The 18,124-nt window shown below is 36.3% G+C and overlaps 1 protein-coding gene across 1 annotated transcript in view; it reads right to left on the bottom strand.

Annotated features, from left to right (window-relative positions):
- LOC112047502 (uncharacterized) overlaps positions 1-18,124 on the bottom strand; it is a 76,100-nt gene that overhangs the window by 19,290 nt on the left and 38,686 nt on the right. The window contains exons 2-3 of the mRNA XM_052883398.1: positions 5,900-6,012; positions 1,206-1,301 (exon numbers count right to left, since the gene is read on the bottom strand). Coding sequence (XP_052739358.1) covers positions 1,206-1,301; positions 5,900-6,012 — 209 coding nt within the window. The remainder of the gene's footprint in view (positions 1-1,205; positions 1,302-5,899; positions 6,013-18,124) is intronic.

Here is an 18,124-nt window from a genome sequence, read left to right as displayed (position 1 = left end):
CAAACAGTAATTACTTGTAAATCTTAATTGAAACCCACCACTACTTCTAACTTTTAATATAAACACAATACGAATAGAACCATTCGTGAAGCTTTTGTATCGCTTATTATAATGGACAAGAGAATCAATCAATTAAAGCAATCGATCATGTAACGCTAAAAATCCCTCTGAAGCCAGCATACAGGCAATTGTGTACTTGGCTATAGCTTGGCAAATTCGTTCGTAACACTTCCGATGGTCCGCGCAGGCTGGGAGGGCGCACGACTTCATACCTGCGCAGTCCTTCCCCCCCGTTGCCCGCATTTTCTCCCCCCGTTGTCAACGACCTTGCCATGCTATAATATAGTACTTCGATACATTGGTACCATCTAATTTTAAGTTTAAATTAGTAACATGTTCAATTATTGCCTACAGGTGCTCTAATAATGCCTATTTAGTATTCCACGAAACATAGATGCATTATTCCGTATTCCTGATACATTATATTCTAGGCTAACTAGCTTTGGCTTCCTAAGCACGTAAATTTCAACCACGAAGTTTTGAAAGCTCAGACAGTAACGACACTTTTATCACAGTGCATTTCATCAGAATTAGTTTAGCAGATTTAAATCAATTTAGTATTACCATGAAGAGTACAATCAACATTTTGTTTTTTTTTTAATTGAAAAAATTTTAATAAAAAAAATTCAACCGACTTCCAACTCAAAAATTAACCTAAACTAAAAAAAAAAATAACATCTTACCTATGTGCTACCTTCTGATCAATTTGAAGGCGGTGCCAAGCCAGTGATGTTTTAATTCAAGCCGTTTAAGTTACAAAATTTCTGTGGTTCTTTCAGAAACGGCTTTAATTAAAACATGTCACTGAATTGGCACCGCCTTCAAATTGATCAGAAGGTAGCACATAGGTAGGTCATGTATATCAACCGCACGGCTACGCCACGGAGGTCGTCAAATTAATAAATAAAAATTTACAAAAAATTTATTTATAATCATAAGTTATTATATTACAGTATATTAAATAATTACCTCTTTAGCACAATTGGTTATACTGTGCTTTTCAACAGAGAGGTCCTGCATTCGACTCCCAGGTCCGGTCAGATTAGGATTTTATAATTAAAGTAAGCTCGATGCTATCTAACACAATATCCAATGCAATGTATGTTGTGTTATGTCTTAGATTTAAGTTTTTAAAAATCTCTCACATTTATGTCTGCTCCCGTAAAGTTGTATAACTCAAACGGAGGATCCCTGCCTTGGACGTGCTGCATGATACGTTGGCCGCTTTTGAAGAACACCACCTGGGAATAAAAAAGACAGATATTATAGATAACTGAAATCATCATCAGTTGCTTTTCCTTGCGGCCAGATTTTCGGTCACGGCCACGACCAGCTGTGTAGTAGACAACTGTTAACTGTTGTTATTCTGACCGAACTTTTTTTTTTTTATTCTTTACAAGTTTGCCCTTGACTACAATCTCACCTGATGGTAAGTGATGATGCAGTCTAAGATGGAAGCGGGCTAACTTGTTAGGAGGAGGATGAAAATCCACACCCCTTTCGGTTTCTACACGGCATCGTACCAGAACGCTAAATCGCTTGGCGATACGTCTTTGCCGGTAGGGTGGTAACTAGCCACGGCCGTAGCCTCCCACCAGCCAGACTTGGACCAATTAAGAAAATCAAAATCTGCCCAGCCGGGGATTGAACCCAGGACCTCCGTTTTGTAAATCCACCGCGCATACCACTGCGCCACGGAGGTCGTCAAATAAGAGTAGATAGCGCGTTCGCTGTCACAGAACTAGTGCGGGAACTTTCTTAGCAAACTATACGTATTTTGGTCACAACGACCAGTCGTGCCATCCGATCTGGGGGGATTGACAGGTTCTACTCAGTTTACAGCGTTACGACCGGTCGTATCCTTAGCTGCTTTTGTGTGTCATTATCGCGTTCCAGGCTTGACATCTGGACGTATGTTATCTCCCAATCAAATTTACAATTTAAGGAGGAAGCCTGGAACTGGTGCCAATGACTAAATAGTTGCGGAGTAAAACGTTAGCTTGGTTTGGAACTATAATGCTCTTGTCAAGGGGCTAGATAATTATAAAGATGAAAGAGCTACTAGTTAAGTATCTTAAATATCGATGATACAATCAATACAATTGCTGTACAATCTGATACCGATAGTCACAGAATTAAATATAGCCAGCATTAAAAAACCATAACGGGTTAAACTCTAAATCCCATCATCTATAAAGAGAGAGAGGTTGATCCTTATCGAAGGCCATTCAAATATCATTAACATCATCATATCAGCCGATTGACCATTAGCCATTGCAGGGCATAGTCCTTTTATAGAGACTTCTAAACATCACGATTCTGAGCCGCCGCCATCCAGCGAATCCCAAATCAAATCAAATCAAAAATCATTTATTTCAAGTAGGCTCAGTTTACAAGCACTTTTGACACGTCAGTTGACTATTTGTAAAGATTCTACCACCGGTTCGGAAGGCAGGTCCTGCTGAGAAGATACCGGCAAGAAATTCAACAGTTGCTCTTTTGAAAAAGTCATACAGTATTATAATTTACAATTGATAACAATTACTGTTTACATTTCTTATAGTTTTACTTCCTGTGTGAAGGTGGAAGCTGATCCAACGGCCTCCAAGCATCTTTATCCCTGCGACTCGCTTGATGTCGTCAGTCCACCTGGTGGGCGGTCGACCAACACTGCGCTTTGTAGTGCGGGGTCGCCATTCCAGCACCTTGGGACCCAAACGTCCATTGTCTTTTCGAACTATGTGCCCGCCCATTGTCACTTTTGCTTCGCGACACATCAAATATCATATTATACCACAAACAAAGTAATTAATATCGTAGTTTAAAGATAAATATGTGCGTAAAAGCTGATTAAGATTAAGACCCGAGTTCCGACAGTAATCTACTTACAACCTGAATACAGGTACAGAAAACTACGTAAATGCAACAAACTGGAGCTGACAGGCAATCTATTTCGCTCGCGTTTCCCTTATCTCGCATCATTGGATACACTAAGCGTATTTGTAGCATTATCTGATCTGGTACTCCCTGCACTGCTGTATCTTTTGATAATAAAATAACATTGAAGAGTAATAAATGTCACATACTTCAGCGTGATGCCCGCCAATCGACAAAAACAGGGACAGACAGATATACAGACAGGCAAACAGACAAAAAAATATTTTTGAATTTAGCATCGATTACATAATGCGATCCAACAAAAAATTTTCAAAATATCTTCAATGTACAGTATCGTTACGTTGAAGATATCGAAATATTTACTGTTACAGTTTAATTATTACGTAAAGTTTGTATGATTGATGCTTACTAGTAGCAAATTTTCTTAAAATGTACCTTTAAAGAAAATTTCAAGGGTTGAGTTTGTCAGCCGAATTCAGAAGGCGACTATTAGAGTTGGGCCCAAGGTGACTTTGAGAGGTAGCAGTTTTCAAATCAACCGACCTTCAGGCCAAAGGATAAATAAGGTAGGTATATTTTTTAATATTATCATATGAAATCATATTTTTTTGCTGATAAGGAAAAGTCTTGTAACTCCTGTAAATATTTATTTATTATCCCTTATAATGGCCTCACCCTTGCCATTATGGTACCTACTTTACTCCCGGGTTACTTAATTTTTCACAGCATGGGAAGGATAATTAATATTAAATTATTAAATTGGTTGCATAATATGGGAGTAAACTTTTTTCTCTCTATCGCCCTCTTTTCTACGTGATAATATTAATAAGAACGACAAGTAAGTACTCGTTATACAATAAAACCTTAAAGCAAAAAAAAAAAACAATGAAGTACGAGTACTAATCCATTTTTCTGTCTAATTCACTAACTCTGACGTATGTTAGTTGACATAAACAAAATTCAGATACTATGTAACAAATGTCATCCGATGCCTACTCACTAACCTTCGTGAATATCATACAGTAGGTATATGGCATTTTGTCAGTTGATTGGATGTTTCTTTTAATAGGTTGTTAATAAATACCAAATTAGTGAATAGGCCAGCTGATCTGTATAGTTCTGCAAAAAGTCATTTTCTAGAACTATACAGTTTATGAGTGAACAGAAAAACACAAAACATAGTTTTTATGTGTTCGGTTGTTCATCTTATATTTTGGTAATTTTATATAGAAAGTGTAAAATAATTGGATTTTTCTTAGTTCATTTTCAACTACTTTTAGAGTGGAAACTTTTAATTTTCATTATATCAATGTATAATGCATGTAAAGAACTACAAAAAATCTCTATAGGTAGATACTACAATAAAAGTCTAGAAAATTGTACGTTGATTATGTGTCATTTGTTTGTATGCGATAATTTAAATAAGATATACATATTCAGGTAGATATTTTGATCAAAATTTGAATTATTGCGTTCAATATTCCTTATTTCAGATGCATACTTCATCATCAACAAATAATAATAATATTATCAGACAATATCGAAATGAAATGATAATATTATGGATTTTCCTTTCAACGCAAAGTCCGAATTTCATCATTGTCGGTTATTCGGTCCGTTGCTTGGGACTAGTATTATTTACCTTTGATAAATTAGTTCACAGTTATTAAAAACTTTACTTTGATAAATTGACACGCTTCAAACTCCAACAAGCTAAATTACGAAAAGGAATTAACGAATTTGTTAACTAGAATCTATAATTAAGTTATTTAGAGAGTTACAACTAAATAGGCTCTATAATAATTACGTTACCTCCTCCCACGATTTCGTTCCTATGGTATCTAGTTTATTTTGGTTATCTTAATTCACTCAACTCCATCTCCATTAGATGAAGCGTATATAAGAGTACCACAGGCCATGTACCTATATTAACCATTAAAGGCTACAATGATTTAGTATATCAATAACTACAAAGGGTGTAAAACACTGGGTTGCAAGTATATCTCGAAACCAGGGCTCACGCAAAACTTCTTTCCCCGTGTGTTCTTGGGTCACTGTCGACTTAGAAGAATAATATATAAAATCTCAAGAGACTGCGTTAAAAACGAAAAAAGATATAGACAAAAAAGTAAGTCAACGAGGAGTAAACACCGTTGTAGCTTTTAAGGGTTAGGACCATAAGTATACCATGATTCATCATTAGCCTATTTTAACAGTCTACTTCAGGCTTCTTTGTAGAAGAGGTGATGTGGAACTTGTAGACTAACCACGCTGCTTCAATGCGTGTTGACAGCTTTGGATTTTGATTCCGTAACGATGTTAATGATAATGATCAGCTGGTCTATCCACTAATTTGGTCTTTATTAACAACCTATTAAAATAAACACCGAATCAACTGAGAAATGCCATCTACCTACTGTATGATATCCACGAAGATTTGTCAGGGACCGGATGACATTTTGTTACATAGAATCTCAATTTCGTATATGTCAAGTAACATATGTTCCCTTTCATATATAAAGGAACTCTCGTTCCTTCGTTACTGAAGATCATGGTCCTGGTAAGATCCCAACCTCCTGCCAGTCCACGCGCTTCAGTTGGTGGCCATCCCTACTAACTTGTCTTTTTAAACTTCGGCTTCTGATCCTCCTTCAGCTGGTTAGCACATCGTGTTCACTATTAACTTATCTAAGCTACAGTCAGCACGCCGTATGATGTGCCCGAAATACCCCAGTATGACATAATATACGTTAATGTTAGTGAATCAGTGTGCTGGACGGCTTAATGTACTGACAAAAGAACCGTGAACCGGTATATAACACTTCGAACTTCCCAACTCCGAGCTGATAATTTTTGCAGGGAATTTTTGGAAGAAAGAATCTCAAGTATTTGTAGCCCACTGCTATTGCCATGTACTCGTATTGATTTATTATTATCTAACCTTGTATAGCGTGTCCGGGTCCACGTTGTGGTCACAGCGGAGAACTGCGCTGTGGCCGTGAACGACGAAACGCGGCGCGCGGAGCTCCACCCACACGTCTTCCATACTTGCAACTGCAATAAAGTAATGTTACATGAGACTACTAGTATGTTTCTTAAGTTTCCTAAACTCTTAGTTATTTAAACGATACTAAGTCTGTTTGTCTTTTTGTTTAGTCCAGACTTGTCTTTGTTAGCCGCACAAAACCATCAAATGCCGTGATGGCTGTGATAGCTTAGTGGATATGACCTCTGCCTCCGATTCCGGAATGCGTAGTTTCGAATCCGTTTCGGGGCATGCACCATAAACTTATCAGTTGTGTGCATTTTAAGAAATTAAATATCACGTGTCTCAAACGGTGGAGGAAAACATCGTGAGGAAACCTGCACATAAGAGAATTTTCTCAATTCTCTGCGTGTGTGAAATCTGCCAATCCAGGCCAGCATGGTGGACTATTGGCCTAACACCTCTCATTCTGAGAGGTGACTCGAGCTCAGCAGTGAGCCAAATATGGGTTGACAATGATGAATGATGAATCTTTGCTAAACCGATTTTGCTGAGAACATCAACACCATTATTAGCCCATTTTAATGACACTACAGAGCCTACAGAGTCTCTTTATAAGAGATAAGAGACGGGAATACAATAAGTCACTAAGTATTTTATTATTATGTATGAATTCTTGTCGCTGCTCGCGTTACGATACATGATTCGGTTTACTATTATAATTTGCGTTTTATCCGCTACTTCCATGGTGTCCATCCCTCGCATAATCGTAGTAAATGTCATATGATTTTTATTTTTATATTGCGTTGAAAAAACACGAATTATATGCGGACTAATTTGCAGGCAACGTCTACTTTCATAAAAAAGCTGATGTAGCTTAGAGTACCGAATAGTTTGACGACCTCAAGTACAGCGTTTAAAAAACTCTCTCGAGCAAATAATGGACTGTGTTTCAGTACTGTAAAAAACCAAATGTTGTTTAAAGTTAAACACAACAAATGTAATTCGAAGTTAACAGAGGTTAACAGCAAACATGCTACGGTGAAGTTTGTAGCTTAACTTCGTAAACATTCGACGCGCAAATAAGCAAAATTTAAGACATGTTCGCAAGTTTGCGAGCGAGCAAATTTTAATAACAACAATTTATACTTTAAAGCAATGCTTTGAGTTTATTGAGTATAGTAAAATCATTTGTTCATTAGGTTATATTCAAACTATAAGTAAATTCTGGCTCGAAATTCGTTTATTTCAAGTAAGCTTACTCATGAGACGTCTAGTTAGAATAATTCGCAGAGGCTTTTCGCAGAGCGCTAACGGCTTGACAGCCGATTTAACTGATCGTGTATTGGTCGCGATCTGCATGATGTCATGCACATCACGACCAACACACGATCAGTTTTATCGGCTGTCAAGCCGTTAGCGCTGCAGGCATGTGAGCTTACTTGATCGTCAGTGGCTGACATTAGTGTTAGGCGACTATACTACAACCTTTCTTGATAAGTACATATGTAATGACATATGTTTACAAGGTAGAAAACATATGTCATTTCATAACCTTATCTAAGCTGTTCTAAGCTATAAGCTATTAAGATTATTAATCAAATTTATTTTCATTAATTTATGAACAAGTTAATTATAATTATTATTAGGTGTGAAATAACTAGTGATTTATACCCTCATTTTTAGTTTGTTTGTTGGTAAACAGTACTCATCAAGAAAGGCTGTAGTATAGGTATTATTTCAATTAAAAAAAAAACGTTTTATCCTTAGACCACCGAGGATCTGAAACCTTGATACCTGCTACCTGCTGCGATGTGCAGCCACAATTATACAGGATGATTCTCCTTTTGTATAACTACTTCAAACATTTACCTTATTACTGTGATTGTTAGCTTAGAATCCTCCCGGCATTGAGTCCCAGGATAATATTATCAAGTATGTATTAATGTTCCTAGCAAACCAACCAATGTCAAGCATAATACGTTTATCATTATTGACACGATGGTAGTAATATATTATCCACACAAAGCGATGTATTATTTGTATAGGATTACCGATAAATCCGCTTAGCTTATTTAGGGTCCGTGATTTACACCGTACCTCCTAATTTATGGCGAGCCCTATTGTACCTCTTGTCCCATAATGTAGTAGGTCTTCTGAAGGTACCCCTCCATTTTCATACAGTCTACAATTGTAAATACAAGAGTATGGCAGCTAGACTTTCGTAATTTTATAAGAACATTGTATGTGCTAGATTCTGATCAGTTTAAAGGCGGTGCCAAGCCAGTGATGTATTAGTTCAAGCCGCTTAAATTACAAACTTGAACTGGTATGGATAGAATAAACTTGTACCTACCATTTCCAAATTAGCCCACTTCGATCTTAGACCGCATTGTCTAAATAACTTGTCATGGAATAGGTAAATAAAAGCACGTGTTGGATCCGTTGGATACGCATTGCGTTGGATTTACTACAGATGCCCCAGAACTTAATCCCGTAGAGCCAGATAGGTTTCTTTTTGTTGTTAAGTCTTAGTGTAGACTATCTGTCAAGTAACCAGAGCAGATTTCTAAACCTTGTGTTGAGCTCTTTTCTTTTATTGTCATATGATATTTCCATGCCAAACGTCGGTCCAGAAGGACGCCCAAGTACTTAACACATGTTGTTGGAGGCAGGTCTTCGTTTCCTAGCTTAACAGGAGGGCAGTCCCCTTTTCGAAGTGCAAAGGTGATATGATGGGATTTTGATGTACTCTCTACAATTTGCCATTTAGAAAGCCACAGGTGGGTTGCATCAAGGTACGTAAGCGGTTTACCTTCCCATGATAAGTTATCACTGAAAAAATAACTTATAGGTAGTGTCTAAGGTACGGCCATTACAGTTTACTGTTGCTCTATTATCTCTATCATCTTGTCATCGTGAATACCGTATGACAATAATTAGTCTGACAATAACGATGATAAATATGTGCGTTCCCGTGCCGACGTATCACAAACGCGTTCCAGAAATACGTCTTACTTACTTTCTTTCTTATAGTAAGTGACTAAGGTGTGGTCATTACAAACTGTTGTTATATATCTCTATCATCTTGTCATCCTGAATACCGTATGACAATAATTAGTCTGACAATAACGATGATAAATATGTGCGTTCCCGTGCCGACATAACACAAACGCGTTCCAGAAATACGTCTTACTTACTTTCTTTCTAGTAAGTGACTAAGGTACAGTCATTACAAACTGGTGTTATATATCTCTATCATCTTGTCATCGTGAATAACGTATGAAAATAATTAGTCTGACAATAATAATGATAAATATGTGCGTTCCTTGCCGACATGACACAAACGCGTTCAAGAAATACGTCTTACTTACTTTCTTTCTTATAGTAAGTGACTAAGGTACGGTCATTACAAAGTGTTGTTATATATCTCTATCATCTTGTCATCGTGAATACCGTATGACAATAATTAGTCTGACAATAACGATGATAAATACGTGCGTTCCCGTGCCGACGTAACACAAACGCGTTCCAGAAATACGTCTTACTTGCTTTCTTTCTTATAGTAAGTGACTAAGGTACGGTCAATATAAACTGTTGTTATATTATATCTCTATCATCTTGTCATCGTGAATACCGTATGACAATAATTAGTCTAACAATAATGATGATAAATACGTGCGTTCCTGTGCCGACGTAACACAAACGCGTTCCAGAAATACGTCTTACTTACATGACGGTAAATGTACGCTCGAAGGGGACGCTGTTAGAAGGGTTGACGCCGAGTTAATATTTATACACAGCCTTGGGAGCGTCGTAGTTGGTTTATGAAGTAATTTCCATGTTACTGCAGTAATAAACTGTGCCTTAAGATAAAGTGAACCTGTCGAGGGAGCAACCGTATCGCTTCATTTAGATAAATTCACGCAATAATTTGGATTGATGTATGTGATAATGTAGTGTGCAAGTTTACAATGTACTAGCAGACATGCGGTTTCACCCGTGTAGTTCTCGTTTGTGTGGGAATCGTCAATATCAACCCATATTCGGTTCATTGCTGAGCTTGAGTCCTCTCTCAGAATGAGAGATATTAGGTCAATAGTCCACCACGCTGGCCCAATGTGGATTGACAGACATAGGAAAGACTTCAATCAAAGGTTTGCAGGCTTAGAGTACTACCACCTATATCACAATAGACCAGATGACCAGCTGGCCTATTCACTATTTTGGTCTTTATATTAAAAAAACCGACTAAATGTCATTAACCTACTGTGTAATATCCACCAGTAAGCATCGGATGACATTTGTTACATATAATGTTAATTTCCTATAATATATCATCTAGCATACGTCAAAGATAGTTAATTATCATGTAGGACTTAACTTGCTCTCTGAGGCATCAACTTCCCAATTTCGAGCATTTTTTATGTCTATACTGAAAATGTCTTTGAAGTGAAGCTTTTATAGATAAGTTATTTATTAATTATTAATATTTTAATTACTAAGTAAGTTTTTTTTATAACCAATCCCATTTCCGAGTAAAGGCTTTCCCCAAACACTTTTACAGTTTAGGATTCATCTTTTAGTGCCATGAAGGTTCTACTAGCCTAGGGTACTAGGTCATCTCGCCATCTACAATGGTCTCCCTCTTCTTTTCTTACTACATTTTGGATTGAAAAGTAAAATTTAGAAGGTATTATATAATAGCCCGACCTAACTCAAACACAGAACCTTGTTTTTCAAAGTCTCGTTGTCAACCATATCATATTCGGCTCACTGCTGAGCTCGAATCGCTTCTCATAATGACAGGGGTTAGGCCAATAGTCTACCACGCTAGCTCATGCGGATTGGCATTTTCTCAAACGGTCAAGGAAAACATCGTGAGGAAACCTGCATACCAGAGAATTTTCTTAATTCTCTGTGTGTGTGTGTGTGAAGTCTACACACGTTTGAGACACTTGACATTTAATTTATTAAAATGCACACAACCGAAAAGTTGGTGCATCCGGACCGGAATCGAACCCACACCCTCCGGAATCAGCAGAGGTCATATCCGCTGGGCTATCACGACACTCAAAGTCTAGGTTACAAAGTCTAGTTACATTTTAATAGAAAAGTAGATTAAAATCCAACAACGCAATACTTGGTCGTCTTTATTGATATCTTTACTTGGCGATTTAAAAATCTAACATTACCTATTTTCACCGTAAAACACTGAAGATAAGCGTTTAATTGATAATCCGTGACAAATTGCTTTAAAGCAGCTAGGTTAGATAATGACAACTTTGTTCGTACTTTCTAACCTTGGAGCATTCGAGGCTATAGCCACCTACCAGTAAAGTTTGAGTTAAGTTAGAAACACTAACTTAGCTTTTCAATTGTAAATTTGCCTGTGTCTATATTATTATATTATTCATTATCAGTCTGTTATTGCAGTCATCCCTACAAATATTTTTAATAATTTTTTGGTTGGTGGAGGCTTCGGTCGTGGCTATAGTACGCGCGTTAACAACTGAGTCTTAGGGCCATAAATCATTTCTCTATATCTATCTCGCTTGCACTTATGGGTCTTATGGAGCCGTCTAGTGAAGGGTGTAACAATGAAAGACATATTATCGATAAGTAAAGTTTATTATCGTATCTTGTTCACAAAATTAAAAAAATTAACAATATTTGATTTAATATAATACATATTTCATATTATATAATTATTAACTAAATAAAATTAATCTTCATCTGAGTCTTCATCATCAGAATCTTCGTCTTCTGCCAAATTTATTATAAGCGGCGCGTGATCTCTAATTAGAGCTTTTTGTAAATCTTTGTTTTGAAGTTCTTCGGCATGCCTAACACATTTGGCCCAGTCTTCTCGTGTGACATTTTCTATGGCTCGGTGGAGGTGATTTTCGACATCTGCTATCTTGAAGGTATTATTATTCTTCGCAACTTCTCCCTTTACTTGTGCCCAAATTAATTCTATTGGGTTATATTGACAGTGATATGGAGGGAGCCTTATTAGTATCCATAGTGCGCAACGAGTAACACATGAATGTATTTATTTAATTGCAGTAAACACATTTATAGCAAAAAAAATACGCAATGCAATTACATTAGAAACCGACCAATCAGAATCGTCCAAATCATTATTGACTCATCATTAGCACGTGCGCAGGTAGCCGTTTATCGATAATTAGGGTGCGCAGGTAGGCGCGCTGCACATTCCTATCTTTTTTGACTTTTATGACCGGACGACTCAGATGATAACGCGCATACTATAGTTACCACCCTACCGACAAAGACGTACCGCCAAGCGATTAAGCGTTCTGGTACGATGTCGTGCAGAAAACGGAAGAAGTGTGAATTTCATCCTACTCCTAACAAGTTTGCCCGCTTCCATCTTAAATTGCATTATCACTTATCACTTACTATCAGGTGAGATTGTAGTCAAGGGCTTACATGTAGAGAATAATTAAAAATCATCATAAAATGGTGTATTTAGAAGGGTTGCCATGAAGCTAAGTGACTGGGAACTTTATTTTCTCATATTATGCCAAGGAAAACATAAAAATTTACACTGTATACTTAGACGGTTGAAGGTCTGGATCCTTAAAACCTGCTACCTCCCAAAGTCACCACGGTCCAAACTCCATAATTGGCTACCGTACCTTCTTAAAGTAAGAGCATGGGCTGACAAACTTATAAAATGACGAAGGTCCGGGTTTCACGGGCGCTCAGACTATTACGTGTCATGTACGAGTAAAAAATATAATCTATATATATAAAAATGAATTGCTGTTCGATAGTCTCCCTAAAACTCGAGAACGGCTGAACGGATTTATCTTATCTTGGTCTTCAAATGTTCGTGGAGGTATAGGGAAGGTTTAAAAGGTGAGAAAAATTAGAATAATTGCCGGGAAATCCGGGCAATTATTCAAGGGGTAGGGTATGGTAGGGGTAGAGTAGTGTAGAGTAGGGATAGGGAAGAAGTGCACATAAGTCAAAGCGAAGCTTGACCGGGTCCACTAGTTCGAAATAATTTTTACAAGAAAATTAATTTTCGTGAAGCTTATCCGAAAATCCATGTTTTCATTAGACGTAAAAGAAATACGATGTTCTCTGAGATATTTCTATTATTTATGTAAGAAATCTTTATTTTTCCGTTTTAGTGATACTAAAGGTATTCTATTTCTCAAAGATAAACTATAGTTTTACGTCGAACTTACGACAATGGTAAGACGAAGTGGTAAAGTAACGATGCATTTAAATATAATAGCGAGTTATCTATGACACTCACAAATAATGTGGTTTTCTATTGGTAAAAGAATTATCAAAATCGGTTAAGTAGATCCAGAGTTTACCCCCTACACAAACTTTACCTCTTTCTAATATTAGTAACAAGCGGACGCCCGCGACTTCATCCGCCCTTAAACCTCTTTAATCCAGCTCTTACGTATTTTGTTGTCCGTTGCTCGGTTGGAGGAAAAGTCGTTGGTTTTCAAATTGGTTGTCAACGAGTGACGTTTTGATTTTTTTGACATTAAGTGACGTTTGCTGTCACCACACGCGTTCCATTTCACCACTTATTTATACTCAGATAAATACAACAACATTAAATGGCAAATAAATAATGTTAATATAGCCCTTAGTATCGCTGTAAGAATTGAGTAACTTCTCCCGTTTATTTTTATTTATTTATTTATTTATTTATTAAGTTTGCTAGCGACTTTTACATATTTTTACACATACAAAAAATCAACTTATGAACTAACATGCTTAGCGTATGCAAAATCGTATTAAAGCAAACATTGCTTGCAAAACCACTTTCATCTAATATTTTACAAAACAAAATACTTATATTTTACAACTTAAATATAAATCTAAAGTATCCTAATTAAAAGCAAAAAAGAAAAAATTAAATATGTATTTCTGTTTCTAAAACTATATAATCAAAAATTAATAAAAAAACTAAACAATAAATAGTAAAAAAAAATGCAAGGAAACTAATAAAACAAGCCAATCATACTTGGCTAACCAGGTTATTAATGATTAACCTGCGAAATGTGTTTGGCGAATTTGAATTGACATCCAGTGAACCACTAAGCTTATTATACAGTTTACATAGCCGAGGGAAGATGGAGTTGGCGCCGAAAACTGTCCTGGTGTGAGGTGGAAAAAGTGGAGTAATAGCAGAACGCGGATATCTATATGGCACTCTAAAATTTATTTTACCTAATAACTCAGGGCAGTCTAACTTATTTCTTAGCAGTTTATATAAGAATATTAGGTCTAACAAATCCCGTCTTTGTTCGAGGGTTATCATTTTAAAATACTAGAGCCTTTTCCTATATGAAACTACTGTTTTATGAATTTTTGATGAGTATGATAGATGCCACATAAATCTTTTTTGCACACGTTCTAGCCTTAAATGGTGGGTAGCGTAATGTGGACGCCAAACAATACTACAGTACTCCAAATGACTACGCACAAGACTATTATAAAGAATCATTTTAGTTTTAGGTTCTTTGAAAGATCGACCTTGGCGCATAACAAATCCCAGTAATTTAGACGCTTTCTTTATCACACTTTCTATATGGTTCAAAAAGGTTAATTTTCTGTCAAACATAACTCCTAAATCTCTTATGACGTCAACTTCCTTGAGACTATTACCATCTAATTTATATTGTGTTTGAAATATATTGACTTTACGAGTGAATTTAATATGAAGACATTTATTAAGGTTAAGTTGCATGCCATTAGATTTGCACCAATTTATAAGTCTATTTAGATCACTCTGCAGTAGAACTGAATCGGCCATTGAACAAATTGTTTTTGATATCTTTAGGTCATCGGCATATAAATATGGTTTGGACTGTTCAAAGCATAGTACAACGTCGTTTACAAATATATTAAACAAAATCGGGCCTAGATGCGATCCTTGAGGTATACCTGACGTTATTTTGTTTATCGAGGAGCTAAAACCATTAATAACTACGTAAAATGTTCGTTCGTTCAAATATGACGATAACCATTGCAATACCGAACCTGAGAACCCATAATACTTTAATTTTTCAACTAGAAGAGCATGAGGTACTTTATCGAATGCCTTTTTAAAATCTGTATAAATGGTGTCTACTTGTTTTTGAGAGTCTATAGCTTCTGATAAAGTAGAATGGAAACTAACTAAGTTTGTGGTAGTTGACCGGCCAGGCAAAAATCCATGCTGGTAATCAGAGACAAAACTTTTGAAATATGTTTGTATTAGGGGACAAACTAAAGACTCAAAGACCTTGGCAAAAACAGAGAGAATTGATATGGGCCTATAGTTCTGTATATCCTTTTCGTCATCACTCTTGAATATTGGTACAACTTTTGCCTGTTTCCAAAGAGTTGGAAAGGTACCAGAGTTTAATGACGCTTTAAAAATTAGGTAAATAGGAACAACTAGATAGGTCGCGCAATTTCTAATGAATATTGGTGGAATATTGTCCGGTCCTGATCCTTTTGAAATATCAAGGTCTTTTAGCTTTTTGAAAATCTCAGTTTGACTTATTTCGATGGTTCCAAAGTTTTCGCTAATACCTAAGTAGGGGATTTTTTGTAAATGGTTAGAATATTCCATACTACAGTTATTATCATCATCATATACGGAAGCAAAGTAACTAGAGAACATATTACAAATTTCAACTCCGTTGTTTGAAATATTACCCGCGTAACTCATTGTAGCTGGATAGGAGTTAGGATTTTTACGCTTGCCTTTCAGGAAAGTCCAAAATGCTTTTGGGTTTTTCTGAATTTGCTTTTCAAGGTCCTTATTATAATTGTTGTAGGCATCCCGTGTAGCTTTATTGCATCTGTCACTAAGTATTTTTAATTCTATTTGATCCATTGGATTATTATATTTTTTAAAACGTTTTAAAATTTTATATTTTTCCTTAATTCTTTTTACAACCATATTGTTTATCCAGGAAGGGTACCTACTACTTTTGACTTTTTTTAGAGGAACATATTTTACGATAGCAGTCTGCAGAACTTCATAAAATACTTTTATCATCTCATTTACATCAATTACGTCAAGAACAAGATCCCAGTTAATTCCTTTCAAATACCCGTTAATAGACTCATAATCAGCTTTATAAAAGTTAAATCGCTTTTGCGACGTATTGGTAGAAAGCCTATCTATTCTTACATTGGGTATGATGATTTCGAGGGGAGGGTGCAGTGGATCAATGTTGCTAATATAATTATAAGAATAACTAACTGTGCAAGCAGGTAAATCTACTAGTACAAGATCAAGTATTTTTTGCCTATTGTTTACAACAGAGTTACATTGACGTAAACCATTTTCTGTTATAAAATCTAACAAATTTTGCGCTATTGGAGCAATATTGCAATTAGATGAGTTAACAGACGCATTCCAAGTAATGGAGCTTAAATTAAAGTCGCCAATGATACATGTTAACATGTTGTGTTGCTCAGAAACTCTATTACAGTTACTTAAAAAATGATCTAGCACAATCTTATTAACAGGTGGTGGAAGATAAATACCACATATAGCTATATGACGAATACAGTTGAGATGTGGTACATCAATAACCACCCACAAATCTTCACAGTCGCTTTCCCAACTACTTACTCTGTTAGAGATAATATTTTTCTTTACTGCGATGAGTACACCCCCACCATCAGTCTTAGTACTAAGCTTAGTGGTCTCTCTGTCTCTTCTGTAAACATTATAACGTGAATCGAAAAGTTCACTGTTTGAGATTGAGCTATTTAACCAGGTTTCCGTCAAAATAATGATGTCATAATCATTAACTACTATGTTACGGTAAACATCATGCGTTTTGGTTCTGAGTCCACGAACATTTTGATACAACATATTAATTGACGCGTATTTTAAGCAAACTGACACCAGTACAAGACTTCTACCTTAAAACATTAACATAGTTTACTTAAAAAATCTGTATTTTTGACTACTTTATAGTCGGAGCACTCATCTTTGCGTATCAGTATACGACCATTTCGAATCCAGACAAATTTATAACCCAACTCTTTCGCTCTTAGTCTCGTCGAAGCATGCAAGGCCTTGTTCTCAGGTGACAGATGTTCCATGATATAAATGGGTTTGTTTTCTCTACCAACTCCAACGCCAATATGTGATGTGTTTAATTTATCTTTGGGGTTGTTTTTATTATGTTTTATAGCTGCAGCCAAAACAGTGTCTCTAGTCAGTGGAGAATTGAACTGTATAATGATAGACCTCGTCGAGTACTTTGATGGTTCACTTTAGCTACTCTTGTTATGTTTATAATTTTGTCAGTAGTTATCTCTGATCCTATGACACTGCCCAATTGTTCGACGATCTTAATCAAGTTTTCATTTTTTCTTTCAGGAACGCATTGCAATTCTAAGTTGTTGGATCTAGAGCGCTGTTCAAGGTCATTAACACGTGCGCTTAGAGCCTCTACAGTTGACTCCAACTTACTATTATGTTCTTTTAGACTATTTAAGACTGACTGACTTGCACGATGTTCTTTCAAAAAATCATCGTACTGGTTATTAATAAAAGTCATGGAACTTTTCATATCAGATATTTCTTCCCTTAATACCTTTAATTCACTATTTAGTACACTTTGAATGGATGTAGTTATCTGAGTCAGTATCTCTTTCATTTCAGCCCTTACAATTTTACTTACTAAGTCACCCATATCATCATGCTTGATTGGACTCGTCAAATCCGGTGAAGAAACAGCAACTCTTTTGTTGGATCTCTTAGTTACATTATATTCGCTTTTCCCGTTTCCCAACATTTCCCTTCACTGCTCTGCTCCTATTGATCGTAGCGTGATGAAAAGTATGCTTTAACATATCCAAGAATGGAGAATAATTGTGCCAAGTTTCGTTAAAATCCGTCGAGTAGTTTTTTTTCTTTAGCAAACATACAGACAGACGAAAATTTTACTGATTGCATTTTTGGCATCAGTATAGATCACTAATCACCCCCTGATAGTTATTTTGGAAATATATTTCATATACAGATGCAGGCGGCTCAGTATCGTGATGTTTGGAAGTCCCTACAAAAGGCCTATGTCCTGCAGTGGACGTCCATCGGCTGATATGATGATGATGATGATGATACAGAATTGACCTCTCTACTGAGTATAGATTAGTACTAACGGA

This window comes from Bicyclus anynana, chromosome 9, assembly GCF_947172395.1.
Source record: "Bicyclus anynana chromosome 9, ilBicAnyn1.1, whole genome shotgun sequence".
In the NCBI taxonomy this organism is placed as follows: Eukaryota; Metazoa; Arthropoda; class Insecta; order Lepidoptera; family Nymphalidae; genus Bicyclus; species Bicyclus anynana.
The sequence above is the reverse complement of the archived record's forward strand: the minus strand, read 5'-3'. Positions and strand labels throughout refer to the sequence as shown.